Source organism: Leptonychotes weddellii, chromosome 2 (assembly GCF_054177405.1).
Source record: "Leptonychotes weddellii isolate Sample4059 chromosome 2, ASM5417740v2, whole genome shotgun sequence".
Classification (NCBI taxonomy): domain Eukaryota; kingdom Metazoa; phylum Chordata; class Mammalia; order Carnivora; family Phocidae; genus Leptonychotes; species Leptonychotes weddellii.
The window spans coordinates 33,171,886-33,196,596 of NC_138370.1; the positions used below are offsets into that span (position 1 = coordinate 33,171,886).

The 24,711-nt window shown below is 46.4% G+C and overlaps 1 protein-coding gene across 5 annotated transcripts; it reads left to right on the forward strand.

Annotated features, from left to right (window-relative positions):
• The first annotated feature begins 250 nt into the window (after positions 1-250).
• POMK (protein O-mannose kinase) lies at positions 251-24,397 on the forward strand. 5 transcript variants are annotated; one of them, XM_081809677.1, is made up of 5 exons: positions 270-311; positions 3,171-3,262; positions 8,264-8,343; positions 8,509-8,811; positions 21,702-24,397. In XM_081809677.1, the coding sequence occupies exons 3-5, from the start codon at positions 8,269-8,271 to the stop codon at positions 22,470-22,472; spliced, it is 1,149 nt and encodes a 382-aa protein (XP_081665803.1). In that variant the 5' UTR covers positions 270-311; positions 3,171-3,262; positions 8,264-8,268; the 3' UTR covers positions 22,473-24,397. The 5 variants fall into 5 exon arrangements, with proteins under 5 accessions (XP_081665807.1, XP_081665803.1, XP_030886078.1 ...); XM_081809681.1 differs by lacking the exon at positions 8,264-8,343 and having other exon boundaries at positions 251-311; XM_031030218.2 differs by lacking the exons at positions 270-311; positions 8,264-8,343 and adding an exon at positions 456-730.
• The last annotated feature ends 314 nt before the right edge of the window (positions 24,398-24,711 follow it).

A 24,711-nucleotide genomic window follows, 5' to 3' on the forward strand; every position in this document is an offset into this window, starting at 1 on the left:
AGACCACCGCTTTGCAACGACCGGGAGCTTTTTGAAAGGTCTAGATCTTCTAGCTCCTCCCCACCGTAGCCAGCACCAGCCTGGCGTCCAGACTAAAACAATAGTAGATGAACACCTCGTTGTCCTCACGGGCTCGGAGAGAAGCCAGAAGAGGAGAGCGGTGGGCGCACCTGGGTTGGAATCCCGCCCGCGCCGGCCTCCAGGTGCGCGGCGGGAGGCGGACGCCAGGGGGCGGCCTCGCGCTCGCCCTGCCGGGGCTGGTTTCCGGTCGCGCCGGCGCAGGAGGCCGCGTGCCCGACCGGGGGCCGCAGGTAGGCGCGGCGGGCCGGAGGTGGGCGGCAGTTGGCGGGCGGAGGAGCGCGGGGAAGCGGCGGGCAGGCGCGCAGCGTCCCGGCCGGACCTGCGAGAGCAGGGGGCTGCGGGGCGGGAGGGAGACTGGGCTTCCTGTGGGGCCCGGCAGCGAGCGCCCCGCCCCCGGCCCAGCTGCAGCTTGGCGTGGCGGACGACCCGGCCCGGCCCGGCCCGGCCCGGGCTGGGCTTCGGCTCCCTCCTGCCGGCGTCTGTCCTGCTCGGGATTCTTCGTGCCGCCGCTGCCAGCCGCCTCCAGGCGCGGGGCTCGGTGGTCGGGGTAATCCTGTGCCGCTCTCTTTTTAAAGGCTGGCTTAGCCGTGTGATTAGTAGTCTTGTCTTCTCTGGCCGTTTTACCTTGACTGTAGCACCTTAAGGCTAAGTAAGCATCCGAAATATTTAAAGTCATTATTTTAATATCCCTTGTGTTCTGTTGGCAAGATGGGATTCTATTCTAAATTATATTGGGTGGCACCAGTTCGTTTCTTTTCTGGTTGAATTGAATAGTCTGTAAATCGGTAAAAACTAATTTTGTGCTATCGCTTTTCTTTCTTCTAAATGAGCTGTGAGTGTAGAGCAGTGGTTTCCAGTTTTTTCCATTACCAAATTTTAACTATCAATGTCAGAAGTCCTTTGTCTAAACAGTGCCTGAATTTCTCCTACCCAGCTGGCTCCACGTCTTTATTCCTTGCAAACCAGCAACTGTCAGTGTCATTTTGCTTATTTCTGGACAGCAGAGTTCCTTCAGCCATACAGCCTATCCGGAGCCCTGGGCAGCCTACTGCCTACTCCAGAAATACGCCTTTAAAAGAAAAAGGCCCATCAGGTGTAGGGGTGGGCTAAAGATTTCTTTAAGAAATGGGCAGTCTCAGATCTACCTCCCACCCCATGCAGTGACCATGCTATGTTCAGTTCGGTCCAACACCTGAGGGGTTGCAGGATTTAGAGAAAGAAGGTGAGTTTAAGGCCAGAAAACTGCCATGTACAGTTTAGTGACCTTGGCTAAGTCACTTCACCTCATCTTCTTATGTGTTAAATGGGAATAATAACAATTATATATGCCTCACAGAATTGGTGTGAGGTTGACACTGTGTAAAAGTTAGTTGAATTTTTGGGTGAGTGTTTTCTGAGGATTCAGAAGTGGATCTGAGGGCTTAGGGATAATTGAAAGATTATTGAGGCATAACTTCCGGGTCCACAAGAAAGGCATTAAATGGTGTGCCTGGGTGGCTCTGTTGGTTATGGGTCTGAGGACTACCCTTTGGGGTAGTGTGGGGCGCCTGGGTGGCACCGTCGGTTAAGGGTCTGCCTTCGGCTCAGGTCGTGATCCCGGGGTCCTGGGATCTACCCCCACACCCCTGCGTTGGGCTCCCTGCTCAGCGGGGAGCCTGCTTCTCCCTCTCTCGCTCCCCCTGCTTGTGCTCTCTCTCCCTCTGTCAAATAAATAAAATCTTCAAAAAAAAAAAAGGGTAAGTGAGTAATGATCTAATGTAGATTAGAAAATAATGAATTTTTAGAGTGCTACAGAATTTCCTACCTGATGTTGGCAGCCTTTGTGTGGAAATGAAGAAAGTGGTATCCCTCCAAAAGAAAAAAAAAATTTATAGGCTTCAGGCCCTATAGAAAACACTCTACTACCTGTGGCAAGATAGGATTGTGGAAGGTCACAGCAAGGGGGTTTGAGAAGAAAAGATGGTGAACTGAGATTGGAGGAGGTGCTGGATGAGAGTATCAGGGGACAGGTACGTGAAGAGAGAAAGAGCAGATTCAGTGGGAGTGCGAAAGCAGCAGAGAGGAGTCCTGAGTGATCAGGCAGTCAGTGCATTTTTACTGAGCCCCTGCTGTATGCCAGCTGCTGAGGATACAGGGGTGCTCGAAGCAGGCGGGCAATCCCCTGGGAACTCACAGTTGAGGAAGAAGGGACGCACATGCCAGAGCCTGGGCATCTCAGAGGAGCGACTTCGAGAACGGAGGGAAGCTCCGGGCCTAGAGGGTGGGGTGCAAGGAAGTGTTTGGAGAGGTGGACAGAGGCTGGAGCTCAGGGGGCCTTATAGGAGTTTGGACTTTGTCCTGAGGACAGAGGAGGACGGTTAGTTGGTTTTAAGCAAGGAGTGATCAGATTTGTGCTTTAGAAAGATCACCCTGTGTATGCCAGCAAGACACTTCCCACACGTGCAGAAGGAGGTGTGTACAAAACTCACTTTGCTGGTGGTGGTAAAGCTAAACACGTGAAGATGGCAAACCCAGTTGGATGTATCTGCATGGATGAACCTCATAAACCTAATGTTGGGATTTTAAAAAAGCAAGTTGCAAAGGATGTATACAGTACTACTTGTATACAGCTGGTAAACATCCATATATTATGTGCTGTTATTTATAGGCACATACTGGTGGTGAAAATAAAAAGTATGTGTGGAAATTCTATACACCAGTGGTTCTTGGGCTTTAGCATGCATCCGAATCCCCTGGAAGACTTGTTAAAACAGAGATTTCTGGGCCTCACCTGAGAGTTTCTGATTCAGATCTGGAGTGAGGACTCAGGAACTCACATTTCTCACAAGTTCCTAGGTGATGCTGCTGCTGCCGGTCCTGGGACTGCAGTTTGAGAACTGCTGATGTACATCAGCTTGTGGGCGGTGGTTACTTCTTGGGAGGGAGCAGAATAGGACCGGGAGGGGTTCCAAGGGGCTTCAACTATATATGTAATATTTTATTTCTATAAAAAAGATCTTCAAAAAGCTATGATGCACTGGTACTTGACAAAGCTGGAGGGGTGTTCATGATCTTACTTTTTAGTTTTTTCCATGCTTGAAACATTTCAGGAAGGAAAAAAAATTCTATTTGCTGTGTGGAGAATGGACTGGAAAAGAGAAAGAAGTGGGAGTCCATGCAGGAAACTGTTGCAGAAGCCCAGGTAAGAGATGCTGGCGGTTTAGACCAGGGAGTGGTAGCAAGAAGGGGAGAAGTGAGCAGATTTGAGAGAGGTTTAGGTGATAGAATTGACTGTACGTGGTGATTGGTGGGTTTAGAGGTTGGGGAGGGCGGAACCAAGTCACCTGTTTTGTGACTTGAGCAAGTGGGCAGGTTGTATGCCTGTCACAGTGAGGGAACCCTGGAGGAGGGGCATGCTGGTGACAGGAAAGAGCTCAGTTATGGACATCCCAGGCCTCGATGAGCCAGCTGAGTGAAGTGTAGGAGGAAGATCCGGGCCACAGTGGAGACTTAGAAACCAATGCCATCACCATGTGCGTGAGGGAGATCACATGGAGGGAATGTGCAGGGTGGAAGGATGGTTTGCAGCAGACCCAGAGGGATGGCATCACCCAACGCAGGGATCGGCCAGCTTCTGCCCGTGACTTGTGTTTGTATGACCTGCGAGCTAAGAATGCTTTTTACCTTTTTAAATGCTGGGGGGAAGATCAAAAGAGGAATAATCTTTTGTGACACATGAAAACTATATGAAATTCAAATTTCATTGTCCATAAGTAAAGTTTTATTCATGGTTTCTGTAATGTGGGGGGCTGCTTTCACACCCTGGTGACAGAGTTGAATGACAGTGACAGAGAGCTTGTGGCCCGTCATTGCTTTACACTGCCGCTTGGTGCCCCACAAGTCCCGTGATGCACTTGTCACTGGATTTCAACTTTTGGCCCCTAAACCTGAATATTTACTGTCTGGCCCTTTACAGAAAAAAGTGCTGTTTCTTGACCTAAGGTCTAAGTTGAGACATACTTGGCCATTTTGAATGTTGTAGAAAAGAGAGGCAGTTTTTTATCCATTTCCTCAAGAGCACCTTCTAAGAATCAGGTACCGCTGGAGGAAGCCCACGAGACTGTGAGGGCCGAGTGGGAAAAGCCGCCATAGTTTCAGTCGAAGTCCCTGAAGACAGGCGGGAATGGGCCAGAGAGAAAGACGCGGGCCTGGAGTCTGTGGGAAAGGTGAGCGAACGCCGTCACGACCCCGACGGGCGTAGCTGGAAAGACGGAGGGGCAGGTGAGCAGACGCCACTGCGCCAAGGAAGGGGGAGACTTGGGTGAGGCTGGAGCGATGCAGCAGAGCCAGGGTTTGCAGACGTTGCGTTTGGGAAGCATTTCTGTTATCCGTTTAAGTTGAGATATAATTCACATACCATTAAGTTTGCTTTTTGAAGTGTACAGTGCAGTGATTTTTAATACACAATGTTGTGCAGTCATCGCCACAAACAATTCCAGAACATTTCCATCCAAAAAGAAATCCTGTGCCCATTAGCAGCCACTCTCCATTTCCCCTTTCACTGAGCCCCTGGCAATCACTAAGCCACTTTCTCTATGGATGTGCCTGTTCTGGACGTTTCACATAAATAGAATCCTACGATATATGACCTCTTGTGTCTGCCTTATTTCACTTAGCATCGAGTTTCCAAGTTTCATCCATGTTACAGCATGTACTAATGCTTTATTTCTTTTTATGGGTGGTTAATATTCCATGTATGGCTATATCAGATTTTATTTGTCCATGTATCAGTTGATGGATTTCAGGTTATTTCCACTATTTGGCTGTTATGGATAATGCTGCTGTGAACATTCATGTACTAGGGACTGAGGTTCTTATGAATGTACGTTTTCAGTTCCCTTGGGCATATACCGAGCAATGGATTTGCATGGGTAACTTATGTTTAACCTTTCAAGGAACTTCCAGACTGTTTTCCACCAGCAATGTATACGCGTTCCTATTTCCTCACATCTTTGCACCACTCATTCTTGCCTGACTCTTTGATGACAGCTATCCTAGTGGGTATGAGGTGGGCTCTCTTTGTGGTTTTGATTTGCATTTTCCTGCTGGCTAATGAAGTGGAGCATCCTTTCATGTGCCTGTTGGCTATCTGCATATCTTCTCTGGATAAATGTCTGTTCAAGTCCTTTGCCCATTTCCAGATTGAATTATTTGTCGTTTTACTGTTGAGAAGAAATATTATTTTTGAATTGTCCATTGGACATCCAAGTAGAGACTTCAAGTTAGCAAGCGTGGCATTCTGGGGAGGCTGGGACTGGGGCTTTACACCGGGAGCTGTCAGCCGGTGGGGACAGCGAGCCCGAGCCTGGACAAGATCGCCTAGGGCGTGAGTGTGGAGGTCTGTCCAAGCCTCGGACACTCCAGCAGCTTAGAGTCAAAGGCAGGAGGAGCTGCCAGAGTGCACCTTCCTAACAAAGGCGTTTCAAGGAGCAGGGAGTGATCAGCCATGCCAGATGCCACCGGGCGGACTGAACTGACTGCTGTGTTCAGCAATAGCGAGGTCACGGCGATTTGGTCAGTGTGGGTGGAGTAGCAATAGGTTCTAGAGAAAGAGAGGGGGGTGATGGAGATAGTGAGCATAGATGGTCTTTAAAGGAGTTGACCAAAAAGGGAAGAGAGATACAGGGCAGTAACTGGAGGGGACAGTGGGGTGACAAGGGTGTTTCCATGGCGGGAGAAGTTAGGGTGCACTGGTAGTGATTGGGAAGCAGGGCGGAGGCAGCGTCCTGAGCAGGTGGGAGGCAGGGAGGGGTCTTGTTTACACGGGCACAGGGCTGGGAGCTCAGGTCAGCTTGTTGTCATTGCAGCAGAGAAGGGAGGGGGGCAGGAATCTGCAGTGAGGTGTTGGGGGCTTGTGGCTCTCTGATTGCTTCTGGTTTTTCAGGAAAACAGGAAACGAGGTCATCAGCTGAGAGTCAGGTTTGGGAAGGACGGGACACAAGTTTGGAGAGAAGGGGGGCCTAGGTCGCTGGAACGAACCTATCAGATTTATTGACCCATTGCAGTGAGTGAGACCACGCAGCGTGGGACATGGCCTCTCAATCAGAGGAAAAGAGTTAGTACAGAATTTGCAGGATGGGTGGAGTTTAGGCAAAATTTAAAGAAAGTGATGTTTTGATGGGCTCAAAGTGAAGCAGGGCGGCCTGGAAAGAGGTCAAGATCTGATCTGGACTGCCAAGTGCACCCCAGGGTCTGGTTCCCGGGAGACCACGCGGTTCCCGTAGATGCGTGTCGTCTCGGAGCCTGCTTCTCTGCAGCTCTGCACCCAGTTGGAAGTGGAGGTGGCTTCCCTGTGTCAGAGGGACAGCTCCCCCCGGCAGGAGCGGGATGCTTCCCTAATTCTGGTAGGACTTAGAGTGGCAAAATTTCTGATAGCCTGGGGCTTCAGAGAGCAGAGTTTCTCAGTGAGTAAGAAAGCAGTCATCATTCAGAGAAGGGAGTTGCTGATACTTTGTAGCCGCAGTGTGAACCTAGGAGAAACGCTGTTTTCTTTTTTTTTTTTAATTTTTTATTGTTATGTTAGTCACCATACATTACATCATTAGTTTTTGATGTAGTGTTCCATGATTCATTGTTTGTGCATAACACCCAGTGCTCCATGCAGAACGTGCCCTCTTTAATACCCATCAGCAGGAGAAACGCTGTTTTCTATGAGCTTTGCAGCTGGCTTGGTCGCTCTCTGTTGTCCCAGCACTATGAATGGCAGGTGGGTTTACTGTCTCCAGGAGAAGGCATGAAAGAGCTGTCTTCTGATTCTCTTTGTGGCTGTCGCCTCTCGGGCCTTTGGTCTCAGCGTGAATCCTCAGAGAGGTCTTCTGGGCCGGCTTCATCCAGGGCATCTCCTCTCTGTTAGTCTCTGTCCTTGAAAGCTCAGCACAATATACAAGCAGGAGCTTTTTTGTTTACTTATTTGTTGTCTCTCCCCTCCACTGGTTTCTCCCTTAGGTCCAAGAGGACAGGAGCCATATCTGTTTATTTCCTCACAGATCCCTGGTGCCTAGAGCACGGTTGAGCATGTGGAAACGGCTTCATGCATGTTGAGTGAATGAGTGGCAGGCATTCGGTGATGGAGGTCGGGGAAGCGAGGGGTGGGGATGCAGGACTCTGAGCTCAGACCAGCGGGCCGGGCTCTGCAATGGCAGCCAGGCTGTCGGAGGACTTCCTGCAGCTTCTGCTCCATCCTGGGGCTCCAGGGCGCCGGCATGCCCAGACCCTGCGAGGGCCCCTGGGCAAGGCCACTGCAACTATTGCCATTTGTCTATGTGCACAGTTGCAGTTTTCATTCAGCAAACCTCCTTTCTGGTACTTTGTGGCAGAGTATTTTCAAACCAGTGCCTGGGCCAGCCAGGACACTGAGTGGCCCAGGTGTCTGGGTGGAGACCTGAGCTGGGAGAACGAAGACGCTCCTGGAAGGTAACCCTTCCTGTGACAGTCGTTTCGGACACGGGAAGCACAGGGTCAGTTCTGTCACTAGTGTCCCCAGCACGTACCAGTACTGACACTTAAGTGAGCACACCGGTATGCCCATCTCCCTTGTCCACTCTGGTTCACACGTAGCTCCTGCCTCAGGCACCCTGAGTGTCAAGCACCTGACGTCCAGGGTCCTTCCAGCCGTCTCTCCCCTCTGGGCCCCTCGGCCACCCCACAGCTAGGCAGTAATGCCCACCTCCCCCATGAGCCTCACGCTGGGCTCCAGTGCTAGAGCAGAACTGGTGAGTGTCCAGCCTTCTCGGCGGTGACTTGCTGCGAGGATCACCTGCGGATCATCCTCTCGCTGTTCTCACCACCGTTTCTCCAGCTCCTGTGCTTCTCAGCTCTTACCCCACCCTACTGCCAGAGCCCTCACCCTGTCTCTTCCACCCCAGTACATCTTTCACACCTGCTGAAGAGTAGCCTTGCTTCTTAAAAACGTACTTCCAAGGAATATCCGAACTCCTTAGCTGGGTTCAGGAGGCCGGCCGTGTTCTCGCCCCCACCCCCCCATCCTATCTAATCTCCACTGCTCTCCTTTGTCCGTCTGTCCTGGCCCCATGGGACTACAGATGCAGCTTACTTTCATTTTTCATTTGTCATTTTGCTGAACTGCTGTGGGAGAGACACAAAGTCAGACACACACATACCCCTTCCTTCTAATCAAATCCAGAGTGGATGAGCCCAGACTGGCTGAGAATAAAAAGACACGGATTGTGGGAACGCCGACACCGAGCATTTAGAATGAACCTGGTAAGCAATACCTTCTTTAATCCTCACAAGGACCCCAACGCATGCAGGATCCTTGGGCAAGAGAGGCCCAAGAGGCTGTGCCTTCTTTTAACCCCTTGTCACCCAAACCCCTTCACAGATGTGAAAGCTGGCTATGGTTACTTCTTGTTTGCTATCACACCGCAGGAACCTGCCGAGCACAGCGGCATGGGCGGGAAAGCCCAGAACGGCAGCCGAGGCGCCCCCCGCAGAGCGCTGCCCGCAGCCCTGGGGCTGCTGCTGCCCATGGCCATCCTGAACGCGCTCCTCTACCTCTGCCTGGCCTGGGTTTTCATCGCCCCTCCCCGCTCCGCGCCGGCCTCCACCCATTGTCCCCGCGGACACTTCAGAATGGGACAGATGAAAAACTGTTCACCATGGCTGTCCTGCGAGGAGCTGAGGACCGAAGTGAGGCCGCTGAAGCGTGTCGGGGAAGGAGCCGTGAAGAGAGTGAGTGCCGGGTAACATCCGAGTGTTAATGGGGTGGCCTTTCAAGGTGGCAACTTGGCATTATGGGTTACGGCTCCTCAAAATATTTCTACCCTTGAGCCCAGTGATCTCATGTCTGGGACTTTATCCTAATCCAGTGGAAGGTAAAAAGCTAAATGCATCAAGGAGTACTTTGTTATTTATAGCAATAGAAAACCAGTAGTAATTACTGTAAGGGAATAGTTAATTATGGTCTGGCCACTTGATAGACTATTCTGTAGCCATTAAGTGTGTTTAGGAGCCCCTTGTAGCAACATGAAAAAAATCTTATGAGGATGAGTGAAAAAAGCAAAATGCAAAATTGTACAATACATGATTTTCAACTGCAAAATTAATGCAATTTACGTAAAAAAATATAGAAATGATAGAAATTGTGCTATGGTGAAAGATAATGGGCAGTTTTTTTCATTCTTATTTTTCAAACCCTATCATGGTATTATGTTGACTTTTTAAAAGCTTTTTATTTTAAAAAGAGAAACCAAAGGGGTGAATTCGGATAGAAGCTTCACGAGCCCTTGTCTTCTAGGCAGCCGGTGTCTGCTGGCTGCACTTTGTGCAGTGTCGGTTCTGTGGTAGCTGAGGCCCACTGACGCAGCAGTGTCTCTAGGGGCCAGTTAAGGACTGTTGCACAGAGTCCCTTTGTGCAGGCGTATTCAGTGATTGGCAAGAGGGAGGGAGCAGAAAATGCATCCATGGGCCTGCAGCTTGATGAACGGCTGGCTTTTGTTTTGGGAGACTAGGGTACCATGAATGTGGAAAGAAGACATCTTATTTATATTTTTGTTTTTTTTTTTAAGATTTTATTTATTTACCTGAGAGAGAGAGACAAGAGATAGTGAGAGACATCATGAGTGGGGAGGAGAGGGAGAAGCAGGCTCCCCGCTGAGCAAGGAGCCTGATGCCCTGGGATAGTGACCTGACCAGAAGGCAGACGCTTAACTGACTGAGCCACCCAGGCGCCCTGGAAATGAAGAAGTCAGGGAGAAGGGAAAGGAATTTTTATGCAAAGTAAAACCATAGAACAAGGTAACTGTTTTTTTTAAAGATTTATTCATTCATTGTAGGTGCTAGAGCTGTGGCAATGAATTAAACAAAGACCGTTGAAGCTTTCTAGTTGGGGGATGAGACAATGAATAAGAAATAGATACGCAAGGGGCGCCTGGGAGGCTCAGTTGGTCAAGCATCTGCCTTCGGCTCGGGTCATGATCTCAGGGTCCTGGGATTGAGCCCTGCATCGGGCTCCCTGCTCAGCAGGAGTCTGCTTCTCCCTCCTACTCTCCCTCTGTTCTCTCTCTGTCTCTCAAATAAATAAATAAAATCTTAATTAAAAAGGAAAGAAATAGATATACAATAAAATATGTTAATGACACGTGCTGGGAAGACAGCAGGGCAAGGAAAGAGGCACGGCTTGCTATTTTAGGTGGTCAGGGTGATCTGAGAGTGAGTCGTGTGGATATTTGGGGAAAATATGTTCCAGTAAGAAAGATGGGTACCAGCAGAGGCCCCAAGATGGAACATGCCTGGTTGTTCGGGGACCAGGGATTAGCCAGTGTGACCAGAGGGCAGGATGAGAAGGGAGATAGCACACAAGGTCAGAGGAGGGCCAAGTGGTGACCAGGGCACGGGGGGCTTGGTAGGACCAGGAGAGCCGTTGGAGCAATTTGAGTAGAGAGAGAAGGTGTTGTATGTATGGAGAGGAGACCAAGGTGTTGGTGAGGGTGGAAGATTGGTTAGGCCTTGCAGGGGAGACATGGTCACAGCTTGACAAGGGTGTTAGCTGTGAACCTAGTGAGAAATCAATGGATTCTGCTCATGTTTTAAAGGCAGAGCCAGTAGGATTTCCCAATAGATCCGTTGTGGGGTGTAAGAGAGGGAGAGGGTGACCACAAGGTTCTTGGTCCAGGCAACAAGAAGAATAGGGTTGTCATTACCTGAGCAGGGAAGACCAGAAGAACAGATTTTGTGTGTGCGTGAGGTGAACATGTTAAGGCCCTGAATGAACATGAATGTGGAGACACAGATGGTTGGATGTACAAGTCTAGCATTTGGGTCTGGGGCAGTGGGTGGGAATACACATCTGGGATGATGTTGAAAGCATTAGGATGTGAAGAAAACACCAGGGAGGGATGTCGATAGAGAAAAGGGCTTACACCCAGGTGATTTCTGTCTCCTTCGAAGAGATGACCTTGAGGGGTTGGCTGCCCACTTGTTTCTGTGTTACTGCTCAGATCATTTTTGGATTTCATTTTCAGAATTGCTCTTTACCTTCAAGGATATATTTTTGGGTAGGTAGCTTTTTTTTTTTTTTAAGATTATTTGAGAGCGAGAAAGAGCAGGGGGAGGGGCAGAGAGGGGGAGAGAGAGAGAGTCTTTTAAGCAGACTCTGCACTGAGTGTGGAGCCCGAAACGGGGCTTGGTCTCACGACCCTGAGATCATGACCTGAGTCAAAACCAAGAGTCGGATGCTTAACCAACTGAGCCACCCAGGTGCCCCTTGGGAGGTAGCTTTTTTTTTTTTTAAAGATTTTATTTATTTATTTGAGAGAGAGAATGAGAGACAGAGAGCACGAGAGGGAAGAGGGCAGAGGGAGAAGCAGACCCCGTGCCGAGCAGGGAGCCCGATGCGGGACTCGATCCTGGGATTCCAGGATCATGACCTGAGCCGAAGGCAGTCGCTTAACCAACTGAGCCACCCAGGCGCCCGGGAGGTAGCTTTGATGGTGGCAAATTGTTGTGGTTTGAACACAGATTGGAGTTTGGGGAGCTCTACAAATCATGCCCATGCAAATATGGGGTTTAAAAATGTGGATAATAACTCTGAGTCATGTAGCTTTGTTTATTAAAGTGAAGTATGACTGTAAGACCATTACATTGATTTTCTTGTGTCTTTGGCTGAAATTTGCCCTCAGGGCAAAAAAGCATTTTGCTCCCTGGATGTTAGAGCCATCAGTGAGGAGTCTTGTCTGTCTTGCCCCCTTGAGCCCCGGGGCCCAGGGCCCGTGTGGGTCCCAGCACAGAGCAGCCTCTCATTCGTCCGCACGGTCACTTAACGGCACAACTCCCTGCACGTAACGCGTTTCCCATCACTGGGACCAGCTCCTCCACATGGGCACCGCTCCGCACTGACACCCTAAGCTGGAAGGCATAAGCTCCTCAGTAGGAACTTCTGTAACCAGAGTTCTTGGCATCCTGCTCTCTGACCACCTCCTCTCCCAGGGCCCTTGCGTCAGTAACTCCTCAATCTCCTCGGGACCTCCGGTGTGTTGATCCCATGACGGTGTCACTTTCTGTCTTCATTCCCGCATTGACCCAGCAGCAGGGACTCTGTGGCTGTTACCCTCAAAGTCGGTCTTGTGCAAACGCATGCAGCAGCTCCTTTCCATCTTTCTACATCGTGCCTGGCTGGAGAGCCCCAAACGCGGTTGACCCCAGCTGTGCATCTGCGTTTGAGTAGAGATGTCCCACAACCCTGCGGTGTCATGTTCCCACAAACCTCAGCCGTGCGCTCAGCACAGCCCAGTGGTCCTACTCTGGTCCCTCCGCGACTTTTCCTTCCCCCCTTGCCTTAGCTCTTGGTCTTGTTGCATAAGTTGTTATGGAAACAGGAGCCACCCAAATGGAATTTCTTCATCCTCAGCCACCAGACCCTGTAAGCCCTCCAGCTCAGGTGTCATGACTTCTCATGCTGTCTCTCCCTGAAGCTGTCCACTCTCCTGCACCCTCAGTCAGGTTCTCAAGTCAGCGGTTCTCAACCAGAAGTGATTTTGCTCCTCAGGGGAGCATGCAGCCACCCCCTTCTTTCCCCAGACTGTGTATTTTTGGTTTGTGTTTGGGATTTCCTGGAGCAGTGTGCAGCTCTGCGCCTGAAAGGCAGATTGACCCATTGCTTTTTCCTTTTTTCTTTAATTTTCTTTAATTATAAAAGCACTACATTCAATTCAAATATGCAGAAGGAGGGGAAGTACAAAGTAAAAAGTTCCCTTCTACCTCTTGTACTCTCCATCTCTGATCTTATTCTCTGAGGATAACAGTGGGAGGTTTATCTCTTTTAGATTTTTTTTTTTTTGGTAAATTTTATTTCATGTGTATCTTTTTATTAAGTTTTTATTTTTTAAATTGTTGAAATATTTTTTTATCAGTTACTTTCTTTTAAATTATGTTCAGTTAGCCAGCATATAGTACATCTTAAGTTTTTGTTGTAGTGTTTAGTGATTCATTAGTTGCGTATAACACCCAGTGCTCATCCCAACACGTGCCCTCCTTAATACACATCACCTGGTTACCCCATCCCCCCATCCCCCTTCCTTCTGTAACCCTCAGTTTGTTTCCCGGAGTCCAGAGTCTCTCATGGTTTGTCTCCTTCTCTGATTTCTTCCCATTCAGTTTTCCCTCCCTTCCCCTGTGGTCCTCTGTGCTATTGCTTATGTTCCACATATGAGTGAAACCATATGATAATTGTCTTTCTTTGCTTGACTTATTTCACTTAACATAGTCCCCTTCAGTTCCATCCATGTGGATGCAAATGGTGGGTATTCATCCTTTCTGCTGGCTGAGTGATATTCCATTGTATATATGAACCACATCTTCTTTATCTATTCATCTGTTGAAGGGCATCTCAGCGCTTTCCACAGTTTGGCTATTGTGGACATTGCTGCTATGAACATTGGGGTGCATGTGCCCCTTCTTTTTACTACAACTGTATCTTTGGGTTAAACACCTAGTAGTTCAATTGCTGGGTCATAGGGTAGCTCTATTTTTAACATCTTGAGGAACCTCCATACTGTTTTCCAGAGTGGCTGCACCAGCTTGCATTCCCACCAACAGTGTAAGAGGGTTCTCATTTCTCCACAACCTCGCCAACACTTGTGTCCTGCCTTGTTAATTTTGGCTCTTCTAACTGGTGTAAGTTGGTATCTCATTGTGGTTTTGATTTGTATTTCCCTGATGGCTAGTGATGTTGAACATTTTTTCATGTGTCTGTTAGCCATTTGTATGTCTTTGGAGAAATGTCTGTTCACATCTTCTGCCCATTTCTTGACTGGATTATTTGTTTTTTGGGTGTTGAGTTTGATAAGTTCTTTATAGAGCTTGGATATCAGCCCTTTATCCAAACTGTCATTTGCGAATATCTTCTCCCGTTCTGTGTGTTGCCTCTTAGTTTGGTTGACTGTTTCCTTTGCTGTGCAAAAGCTTTTTATCTTGATGAAGTCCCAAAAGTTCATTTTTGGTTTTGTTTCCCTTGCCTTTAGAGACTTGTCTTGAAAGAAGTTGCTGTGGCCAGTGTCACAGAGGTTACTGCCTAGGAGAACCTCTAGGATTTTGATGGATTCCTGTCTCACATTGAGGTCTTTCATCCATTTTGAGTTTATCTTTGTGAATGGTGTTAGAGAATGGTCTAGTTTCATTCTTCTGCATGTGGCTGTCCAGTTTTCCCAGCACCATTTATTGAAGAGACTGTATTTTTTCCTTTGGATGTTCTTTCCTGCATTGTCGAGGATTAGTTGACCCTAGAGTTGAAGGTCCATTTCTGGGGTCTGTATTCTGTCCCATTGATCTAAGTGTCTGTCTTTGTGCCAATACCATACTGTCTTGGTGACTATGGCTTTGTAATATAACTTGAACATTCGCAAATCAATCAACGTGATAGAGCACATTAATAAAAGAGAAGACAAGAACCATATGATCCAGAGAAAGCATTTGACAAAATACAGCATCCTTTCTTGATTAAAACTCTTCAAAGTACAGGGATAGAGGGAACATACCTCAATATCATAAAGCCATCTATCAAAAGCCCACAGTGAATACCATTCTCAATGGGGAAAAACTGAGAGCTTTTCCCTTAAGGTCAGGAACATGACAGGGATCCCACTCTCACCACTGTTGTTCAACACAGTACTAGAAGTCCTAGCCTCAGCAATCAGACAACAAAAAGAAATACAAGGCATTCAAATTGGCAAAGAAGAAGTCAAACTCTCTCTCTTCTCAGATGACACGATACTTTATGTGGAAAACTCAAAAGACTCCACCCCCAAGTTATTAGAACTCATACAACAGTTCAGCAACATGGCAGGATACAAAATCAATGCACATAAATCAGTTGCATTTCTATATACTAACAATGTAACTGAAGAAAGAGAAATTAAGGAATCAATTCCATTTACAATAGCTCCAAAAACCATAAGATTCCTAAGAATAAACCTAACCAAAGAGGTAAAGGATCTATACTCTAGAAACTACAGAACACTTATGTAAGAAATTGAGGAAGACACAGAAAGATGGAAAAGCATTCCATCCTGGATTGGAAGGATAAACATTGTGAAAATGTCTATGGTGCTCAGAGCAATCTCTACTTTCAGTGCAATCCCTATCAAAAACCATTCACATTTTTCACAGAGCTGGAACAAACAGTCCTAAAATTTTAGAACCAGAAAAGACCCTGAATCTTCCCTATCAAAATACCATTGACATTTTTCACAGAGCTGGAACAAACAATAGAAAAGACCCCTAATTGCCAGGGGAATGTTGAAAAAGAAAGCTAAAGCTGGGGGCATCCCAATACCAGACTTTAAGGTATTATTAAGTTTTTAATTTTAATTCCAGTATTGTTAACATATAATCCCTTTTAGATTTTTATTTTTTAAAAGATTTTATTTATTTATTTGAGAGAGAGAGATAGCACAAGCAGGGGGGGCGAGGTGAGGGAGAAGCAGGCTCCTCAGTGGGGAGAAGGGAGGGAGCCTGAGGATCATGACCTGAGGCCAAAGCAGGCGCTTAACCGACTGAGCCACCCAGGTGCCCCCCTTTGAGATTTTTAAATCCCAGATTACATTAAAAGATCCAGATACAGTGGCACCTGCGCAGCTCAGTCAATTAAGCGTCTGACTCTTGATTTTGGCTCAGGTCATGATCTCACGGTTGGGAGATGGAGCCTGCTTAAGATTCTCTCTCTCCCTCTCCGTCTGCCTCACTTGCACACTCTCTCTCTCTCTCTCAAAAAAACAAAAAACAAAAACCAGGTACATACTCTGTCGGCCATCTCAAAGACAGAAATACCCATTTTCTGAGAGGATTTGGGACAACAATACTATTGAGGAAGAAGAAAGATTCCAGTAGAATCAATTCTTCCAGAAGGCAGAAGGTCCAGCCATATTGCTGTGGACAACCAAAGCATGGTTCAGGTCACACCCTGTGTGGCCTCGTGTCATTCCATGTCCATGGCCTATGGTGATGACTTTAAGAGATCACAGATAACTGTTAGTGTTTTTATAGCTGCATATTTTTCCCTTTAAAATTAAAATATAGTGCATTAAAAAGCCATAAAATTTGGGTTGGATCCTGTCAGAAGAGTGGATTTGATTGTTTCTCTTACATTACTCTGTAGCCCTCTAGTTCTGTGTAACATTTAGAAGGACCTCATGCGATCTATTTTTAATGCTTCAGGCTGTCTGGAAAACAGATGTTACATGAATTGTTTATTTATTTATTTATTTTTAGAAAGAGTGCATGCAAGTGTTCCCGCAAGCGAGGTGGGGGGCAGGGCAGAGGGAGAGAGAATTTTTTTTTTTTTTTTTTTAAGATTTTATTTATTTATTTGAGAGAGAGAGAATGAGAGAGAGCACATGAGAGGGGGTAGGGTCAGAGGGAGAAGCAGACTCCCTGCCGAGCAGGGAGCCCGATGCGGGACTCGATCCAGGGACTCCAGGATCATGACCTGAGCCGAAGGCAGTCGCTTAACCAACTGAGCCACCCAGGCGCCCGGGAGAGAGAATCTTAAGCAGGCTCCTCACTGACCCACACAGGGCTCAATCTCACAACCCTGAGATCATGACCTGAGTCAAAATCAAGAGTCAGACTCTCAACCAGCTGAGCCACCTAGGCACCCCTGAATTGTATATTTAAAGTATGAAATAACAGTGCCCACTTCTCAGTCCCTTTTGCAAGGTCCACTTCCTCATCCCTCTTAACCTTGGGTCATTCTTGTATGCTTGCTCCCTGGATGTCTTCAGCCTCTTGCCTTTATCTGCAGCTAAGACCTCTGTCCTGAACTCTCTAGACTCTTCTATATAGCTGCCTACCCCACATCTCCACTTGGAAGTCAGAAAGGCTTCTCACACTGACTGAGTCCCAGACTATCCCCTCTGCCTGCTTTTCCTTTTTTCTTCCCCATTGCAGTTAATGACAACTTGTTGGCCCAGTTGCTCAGGCCACCAACGTGGGAAGAAGCATCCTGACTTCTCTCTTTTTCTCACATCCATGTTGAATCCATAAGCAAGTTCTGTTGTCTCTGCACTCAGAAGAGATCTAGAATTTGACTTCTCCTCAGACTTCTACCCATCTCCCCTCCTTCCATCCAAGCCACCATCATCCTGTACCTGGATTATTTCAGTAGCCTCCCAAGTGGGCTCTCTGCTTCTGCACTTGCCCCCCTCCCATCTCTTCAGTCTGTTCACAGCACAACAGCCAGAATACTGCTATTAAATTCTAAGTCAAATAGCATCCTTATTCCTACTCCATTCCCCTTTGCTCATTCCACTCCAGCCACCCTGGCCTTACTGATGTGGCAGCCTGTGGGTATGCTGCTGCCCCAGGGCCTTTGCCCTTGCTGTTCTTCCTGCCTGGGATGTAGTTCCTCCCAGGTAGCACATGGCTCATTCCTCTACCTCCTGCAGGGTCTTGCTCAAATGTCACCCCAGTGAGAGCTTCTCTAACCCTATTTAAAATTTAAACCCTTCCCTGCTTAATTTTTCTTCAGAGCACATTTATGTATACTTTATACATAACCTGTTAATTTTCTTTATTGTCTGCCTCCTGCACTAGAATGTAAATTTCATAGTGGCAGGGATTTATTTATTGTTTTAGTTTTTTTTTTTTAAGATTTTTATTTATTTATTTGAGAGAGAGAGAGTGTGAGAGACCATGAGCAGGAGAGAGAGGGAGAGGGAGAAACAGACTCCCAGCTGAGCAGAGAGCCCAATGCGGGACTCGATCCCAGAACCCTGAGATCATGACCCGAGCCAAAGGCAAATGTTTAACCTACTGAGCCACCCGGGTGTCCCTCTGTTTTGTTTTTTTTTTTTAAGATTTTATATTTAAGTAATCTTTACACTCAAGATGGGACTTGAACCCACAACCCCTAGATCAAGAGCTGCACACTCCACCAACTGAGCCAGCCAGGTGCCCTAATTTCAGTTTTTTTTATTATCATAAATACTTGTTAAATTTATGAAGACAGACTTGACTACATAGCAGTTAATTTTTTTTTACTACAAAAGACCACATAAACTATTTTCTAAAATGTATCCTTTATATTTGTAATAAAGGATCACATGGATAATACATAAAGAGCTCCTAGAAATTAATAAGCATAAAACAACGCCATAGAAAATTGGATAAAGGGTAACAAACATACTTTCCACAGAAGACCTACAGAAATGCCAACAAAGATGAAAAGTGCTCAGTCTCAGGGAAATACAAATTAGTTGGAACAGTAAAATGTTTTTCATTCGTCAGGTTGGTACAAAGACTGATAACATCTACTGTGATTCAGGCTGTAGAACCTAAGATTCGCTCATGCAAGAGTGGAGTGAGTGCATGCTGGTACAGACTTGGGAGGGTCGTGATAGCAGTCCTATAGTCTTCACTCACCCATCTCCTATCCAGCCCGTAGAAATGCTTGCAGGCCTGCAGAGTTGGGAATATAAGGCTATTTATTGTAGCATTGTTGTTAATAAGAAAAAAAAAGGGAAATAGTTTAAGTGTCCATCAGGTCTTTAAAAATAGATCACATAAAATTGTATTAAATATTATAGAGCTGCTTGGGAGAAAGAACCTGATGCCTCTGACTGCGTCCATGACAAATTTCATAAATCTTTATTATATTATACTTTAGTCTTAAAGAAAGAAATGATCATCTGCAAAACCTCCCTGGCATAGGTGAGATACCCAAATTGTGAAAAGTTGTGCAGCTTTAAAAAGAATGACTTAGGTCTATATATTTATACAGACAGGAAAGCCTGAGGTATCAACTAAATGGCAAAAGCAAGTTGCAGTGTGATATGTATGTTATAATCTCATTTTATGTCACCCCAATCTCAAATGCTATTTGTAAAGCGTACATGAACACGTATGAGAGCACACAGAAATGTCTGGGAGGTTACCCACCACTTAACAGCTTTCCTTTGGGTTGGGGAGTAAAAGCAGGGGAAGGAAATCTCCTGTATTTGAATTTTTACCAAGAAGGGTATTTTTGATTAATTTATAATTTTTCAAAAAAGGTAAAACTGTTCTAAGTAAGAGTTTTAGAAAGTGTCACAAAGCAACTGAATTAGAGATTGTGGAGAAATGATTCTTAAGCAATCCCTGACTTGCAAATATTTAACTTTGAAGGTTTCAGGTATTTGAGAGTGATCCCAAAGACTGATACTATTTAATAATAAATAGTATTTAATAATCTTTTATTTATCTGAGGCACAAAAAATCGACTTAAACAGGAGTTTAGGAGGAAGTCATGAGGCCTGTGGTTGAGCTTCTCCCACTGTTTATTATTGAATTAATGTATGTATCAATAAATTATAGTAGCTTCCCTAGAGTGATCACTATTTTTATGTGAAAAATGGGCCTATGATACCGAAACCACCTGCCAGTGCTGGTGGGCACCATGAGGAGGTGGGTCTAAGGAAGTGATGGGTCTCAACAAAAAATACGATTTTTGTGTTAAAGTGTCAAAATCAGTGTTGACTCAGGTCTATGGGGAAAAGTGTTCCACAGAAAAATAAATGTATTATATTCATGAAATTTTTAGTGAATGTAGCAGCCAGAGCAAAATGGCTTTTAAAAAATTTCAAATATAATTAATACAGTGTTATATTAGTTTTAGGCATACAAGCAAAATGACTTTTTAATAGAAATTATGATCCAGGGGCGCCTGGGTGGCTCAGTGGGTCAAGCGTCTGCCTTCGGCTCAGGTCATGATCCCAGGATCCTGGGATTGAGCCACACGCCGCAGGTCATCGCATGTCACACGTCGGAATCCCTGCTCATGGGGAGTCTGCTTCTCCCTCTCCCTGTGCCCTGCCCCCTCTGCTCGTGCTCTGTCTCTCGCTTTCTCTTTCTCTCAAATAAATATTTTTAAAAATTAAAAAAAATTATGATCCATAGTGAAATTTCTCAATTTTGGGTTTTTGAAAAGGTCTTGAAAGATTTCTCTTTTAAATATTAAAGGTCAACTGTGGGTACCTGGGTTTTTCCATTAATAAACCTCCCTCCCTCAGATCCCAAAGAAATCTTCACAGGTCTTTAACTTACCTCCATTTGATATATTTTTGAGTTCTTTTAAAAAGTGTTTTTATTTATTTATTTATTTTAAAGATTTTATTTGTTTATTTGACAGAGAGAGAGACACAGCGAGAGCGGGAACACAAGAAGTGGGGGTGGGAGAGGGAGAAGGAGGCTTCCCACCGAGTAGGGAGCCCGATGTGGGGCTTGATCCTGGGGCCCTGGGAACGTGACCAGAGCCGAAGGCAGATGCCCAACGACTGAGCCACCCAGGCGCCCCTTAAAAAGTGTTTTTAAATGTGAAAATCATATACATTCATTCTGGAAAAGTTGGAAAATACCAAAAGGCGTAAAGGAAAAAAAAATCACCCAGAATCTTATCATATGAAGAAAACATATGGAGAGAAAAATTAGCCTATTTCCTTTGATTTCCATGTAATTTTGTCTTGTTTTAATGCAGTTAGAACAATAACAAAGGAAATTTTGTGTATCCTTTTTCATTTGTGACATTACTGTTATCTGTGAAAACTCTGTCAATTATGCATTTTGCTGACCGCATCCTACTCTTTTGAGTGATCCTGCCATTCCTGAACTAGTCCCCATTTTTTGATGGATGGATAAGTTCCAGTTTATGCTTTTATAAGTAGTGCCAGATTTTTATTCCTAGAGCTTTTTATCTATTTGAGATTACTGCCTGATAGATTTTAGATTTGATGTTATAGGCACTTGATTACTCACTGTAAGTAGAAGCGCAGAGAAACAGCCCTAGGCGGCAGACGCAGCTTGGGGCAGCCAGCCCCCCACTTCTGAGCCTGTCTTCTCTTCTGCAGGCTTCCACCTTCTCTTTGGAGCTTTAAGCAAAAGGTCCGATGTTCTTAATTACAGTCCTTCCTGCAAGCCTTTCCTAGCTAGTAGAAATGGGGAGTCGAAGGCAGTCCCGTTTGGGCGCTCAGGAGGGGCGGGTCTAGAGTCTGCGGGGCACTTCGGCTTCTGCTCTTACAGAACCACACCCCACGTAAAACTGTTGTCATGACCTAAAATGATTCCTGTTTGTGGTTTACTGTGCTACCTTGAAAGATGAGGAGGTAATACTGTGATGTGTGATGGGCTGGCTGGGCTCGACTTACCACTTTCCCAGTCGTCTCCCCTCCCACTGTCCCCCCCCCGCCCCGAATCCGTTTGTGCTGCAGGTGTTTGGAGCTTTTGGTCAGTTTGCCAGTCCAAGCCCTTATCCTGCAGGCCCCTCTCCTGGGGATGCACTTCCCATTCTCCACATCCACCCTGCCAGCCCTAGTCATCCGCTAGACCAACTCCCAGGAGCCTTCCAGCACCCTCTGCCAATGGCCGTCGGCACCCTCACCCGCCTCCATCCCGCGCCTGCCCTGCCTTCTGCACCGGGTGCCCGTGTTTGCTCATCAGTGAGCCTTCGGAACCAGACCGAGCGCCTCTCCGGCACTGGTCTGTGTCACCCTCGTTTCTGCATTCTCCATTCCACCCCCGGCACTTGTTGGGGGGCTTGGGGCTCACTGACACAGGGGACGGTTTCGGGGCTGATGTTCTCTGTGGCTTTGTCTCAGGTCTTTCTGTCTGAGTGGAAGGAGCGCAAAGTGGCGCTCTCAAGGCTCACGAGTCTGGAGATGAAAGACGACTTCCTGCATGGGCTGCAGATGCTGAAAGGTCTGCAGAGTAAACACGTGGTCACCCTGCTCGGCTACTGTGAGGACGACAACACCATACTGACCGAGTATCACCCCTTGGGCTCCTTGAGCAATCTGGAAGCAATGCTAAACCTTTCCAAGTACCAGAACGTGAACACATGGCAGCGCAGGCTGCAGATGGCCGTGGACTACGTCAGCATCATCCACTACTTGCACCACAGCCCCCTGGGCACGCGGGTCATGTGCGACTCCAGCGACCTGCCCAAGACGCTGTCGCAGTATCTGCTGACCAGTAACTTCAGCCTCGTGGTGAACGACCTGGACGCCTTGCCCCTGGTGAACCGCAGCTCCAGGACGTTGGTCAAGTGTGGCCACCGGGAGCTGCACGGGGACTTCGTGGCTCCAGAGCAGCTGTGGCCCTATGGGGAAGACACACCTTTTGACGATGACCTCATGCCCTCCTATGACGAGAAGATCGACATCTGGAAGATTCCAGACGTCTCTAGTTTCCTTTTGGGGCACGTTGAAGGGAGCGATATGGTCCGGTTTCATTTGTTTGATATTCATAAAGCCTGTAAGAGCCAGACTCCTGCAGAGCGACCCACGGCTCAGGATATTCTAGACACTTACAAGAAGGTTTTGAATTTACTCAGAGATACCGTGATGTCCCAGACAAGAGAAATGCTATAGAAACCAGTGTCCTTCTCAGTGAAGGACAGGTTTTAGGGAACAAATGGAAGAGTTGTAGCAATTCTTGCCCTGACAGAGAGGTCCTTTGCATCCGCATGCACACGTGAGTGGTGTTCACCTCCCGGGGACCGGGGTGGAAGCTGCTGAGGGCACACTGGGTTTGGCTGAAGTCCGGCCTCACTCACGCTGATCACCCCCCGCTGCAGAGGAGAGAAGCAGTGAATCTAGCCATAGCTGAAGGAAGTAACAAAAAGGTAGCCACAAAGAGGCTTTTCTTGCCCTAATTACTGAGTCTGTAAGCTGGTAGGAAATGTATATAGAAAAGGTTTTAAATGGCAGGATATGAAACAAACATGCAGTAGCTTTCCAAAGAATTGTTTTCCTCATTTTTTTAGGTGGTAATCAACATGACCAGGGCCACAGGAGTATTTGCGATCTGTTTCACACGGTATTGTTGAGGCCATCTTTAGTATTTTAAATGACTGTTTAAATGTTTATTTTAATGTATGTGAAATTCTTATGCCATCCTCTTTCCAAAAACCTAAAGGACTATGATAGCATGCTCTTTGAAGTTTTGAATGGACAAGGATTATTTAGGACAGCAAGTATGAAGGAAATTATGTTACCGCCTTGGATGGTGCTTATGAAATTCCTGTTTACCTTCCAGCTAGGTTGTCTGTGTCCAGAATTAATTATTGTGAACAATTTATATCAATATCACTCATCACTGGAAAATGTCAAACCCTTCCACTTGAGTTGCATGATGGAATCCTTTAGAAAGTTCTTTCTTGGTCACTGCCATCCTCATTTGCAGAGGATGATGGATTTGGTGTGTATTAATCACCACTAATAAGGTGGTTAAAGCTGACATTGGGGGCAAAGATGCCCTGCAACAGATGTTGCCTTCCCTTGAACTTGAGCAGGTGTCAGAATCACCAGAATCATAGGGAACTGGGTCCCACTGCAGAGTCTCTGACTCAGTAGGTCTGGGGCAGAGTCTGAGACTTTGCATTTCTAACTGGTGCTGCTGGTCTTGGGACTACATTTTGAGAGCCACCGTCCTTAACTGTTAGGGAGGGTACTACAAGCGGTAGGATAGGGCAGTATAATTAGTATTATGTCCTATTTTACCACTTGTGGGGCTGATTGGGTCATATGGTTGATCAGAGAATATGCTTCCCTAGAGTATTTTAACTGTCACTTTTGTTATAAAAACTCTGCCACAGCCAGCCAGGATGGCTGTGATCAAGAGGATGGGCAATAACAAGTGTTGTCGAGGATGTGGGGAATTGGAACACTCTGGTAGAAATGTCATATGGTGCAGCTGCTTTGGAAAACAGTCTGGCAGTTGCCCAAAAAGTTAAAAATAGAGTTGCCATGACCCAGCAATTCCGCTCCAGGTATTTACCCAAGACAATTGAAAACATGTCTGTCTACGAAAAATCTTGTACATGAACAGTCATAGTGACATTCATAATAGACGAAAGATGGAAATAACCCAAATGTTCATCAACCGGTAAATGGATAAAGAAAATGTGGTATATCCATACAATAAGATATTACTCAGCCATGAAAAGGAATGAAGTACTGATACATATTCCAACATAGATGAACCTTGGAAACATTCTAATTGAAAGAAGCCAGTCACAAAAGACCACCCGTTGTGTATATGCTTCCATTTAGATGAAATGTCCGGAACAGACAAATGCATACAAATAGAAGGTAGATTAGTGGCTGGCAGGGGGTCAGGGGTGAAGAATGGGGAGTACTTGCTAGTGAGTACAGAGTTTCTTTTTGGGGTGATGAAAATGTTTTGAAATTATATAGTATAGAACTCTGAATGTATTAAGTAACTGAATTGTATAAAAGGACAAATTTTATGGTATGTGAATTATATCTCAATAAAGCTGAGGGAAAAAAACCCACCTCTGTGCCAAGGCTGTGTATCCCTTATGACTCTCTTCACTTGGTGTAGGTGGTTATTGTGTGGAGTTGTTGGTCGTATTACCCTATTCATGATATAATTCTTGTTTGAGGGTTTTTCTTTGCTTTTGGACTTTGCATTGGAGCAAAACCATCAGGCTAAACAAATTTGTTTTGAAATATTGACAGAGCTAAAATAAACAGCATGGTGTGGGGGAAGGGGCACTGTGTTAGGGCCAGAAGACCTGAGTTCTAATACCAGCCCCGCCTCTGATTCATTGTGTGGCCTCAGACTAACTGGTTTCTAAAATGAGAG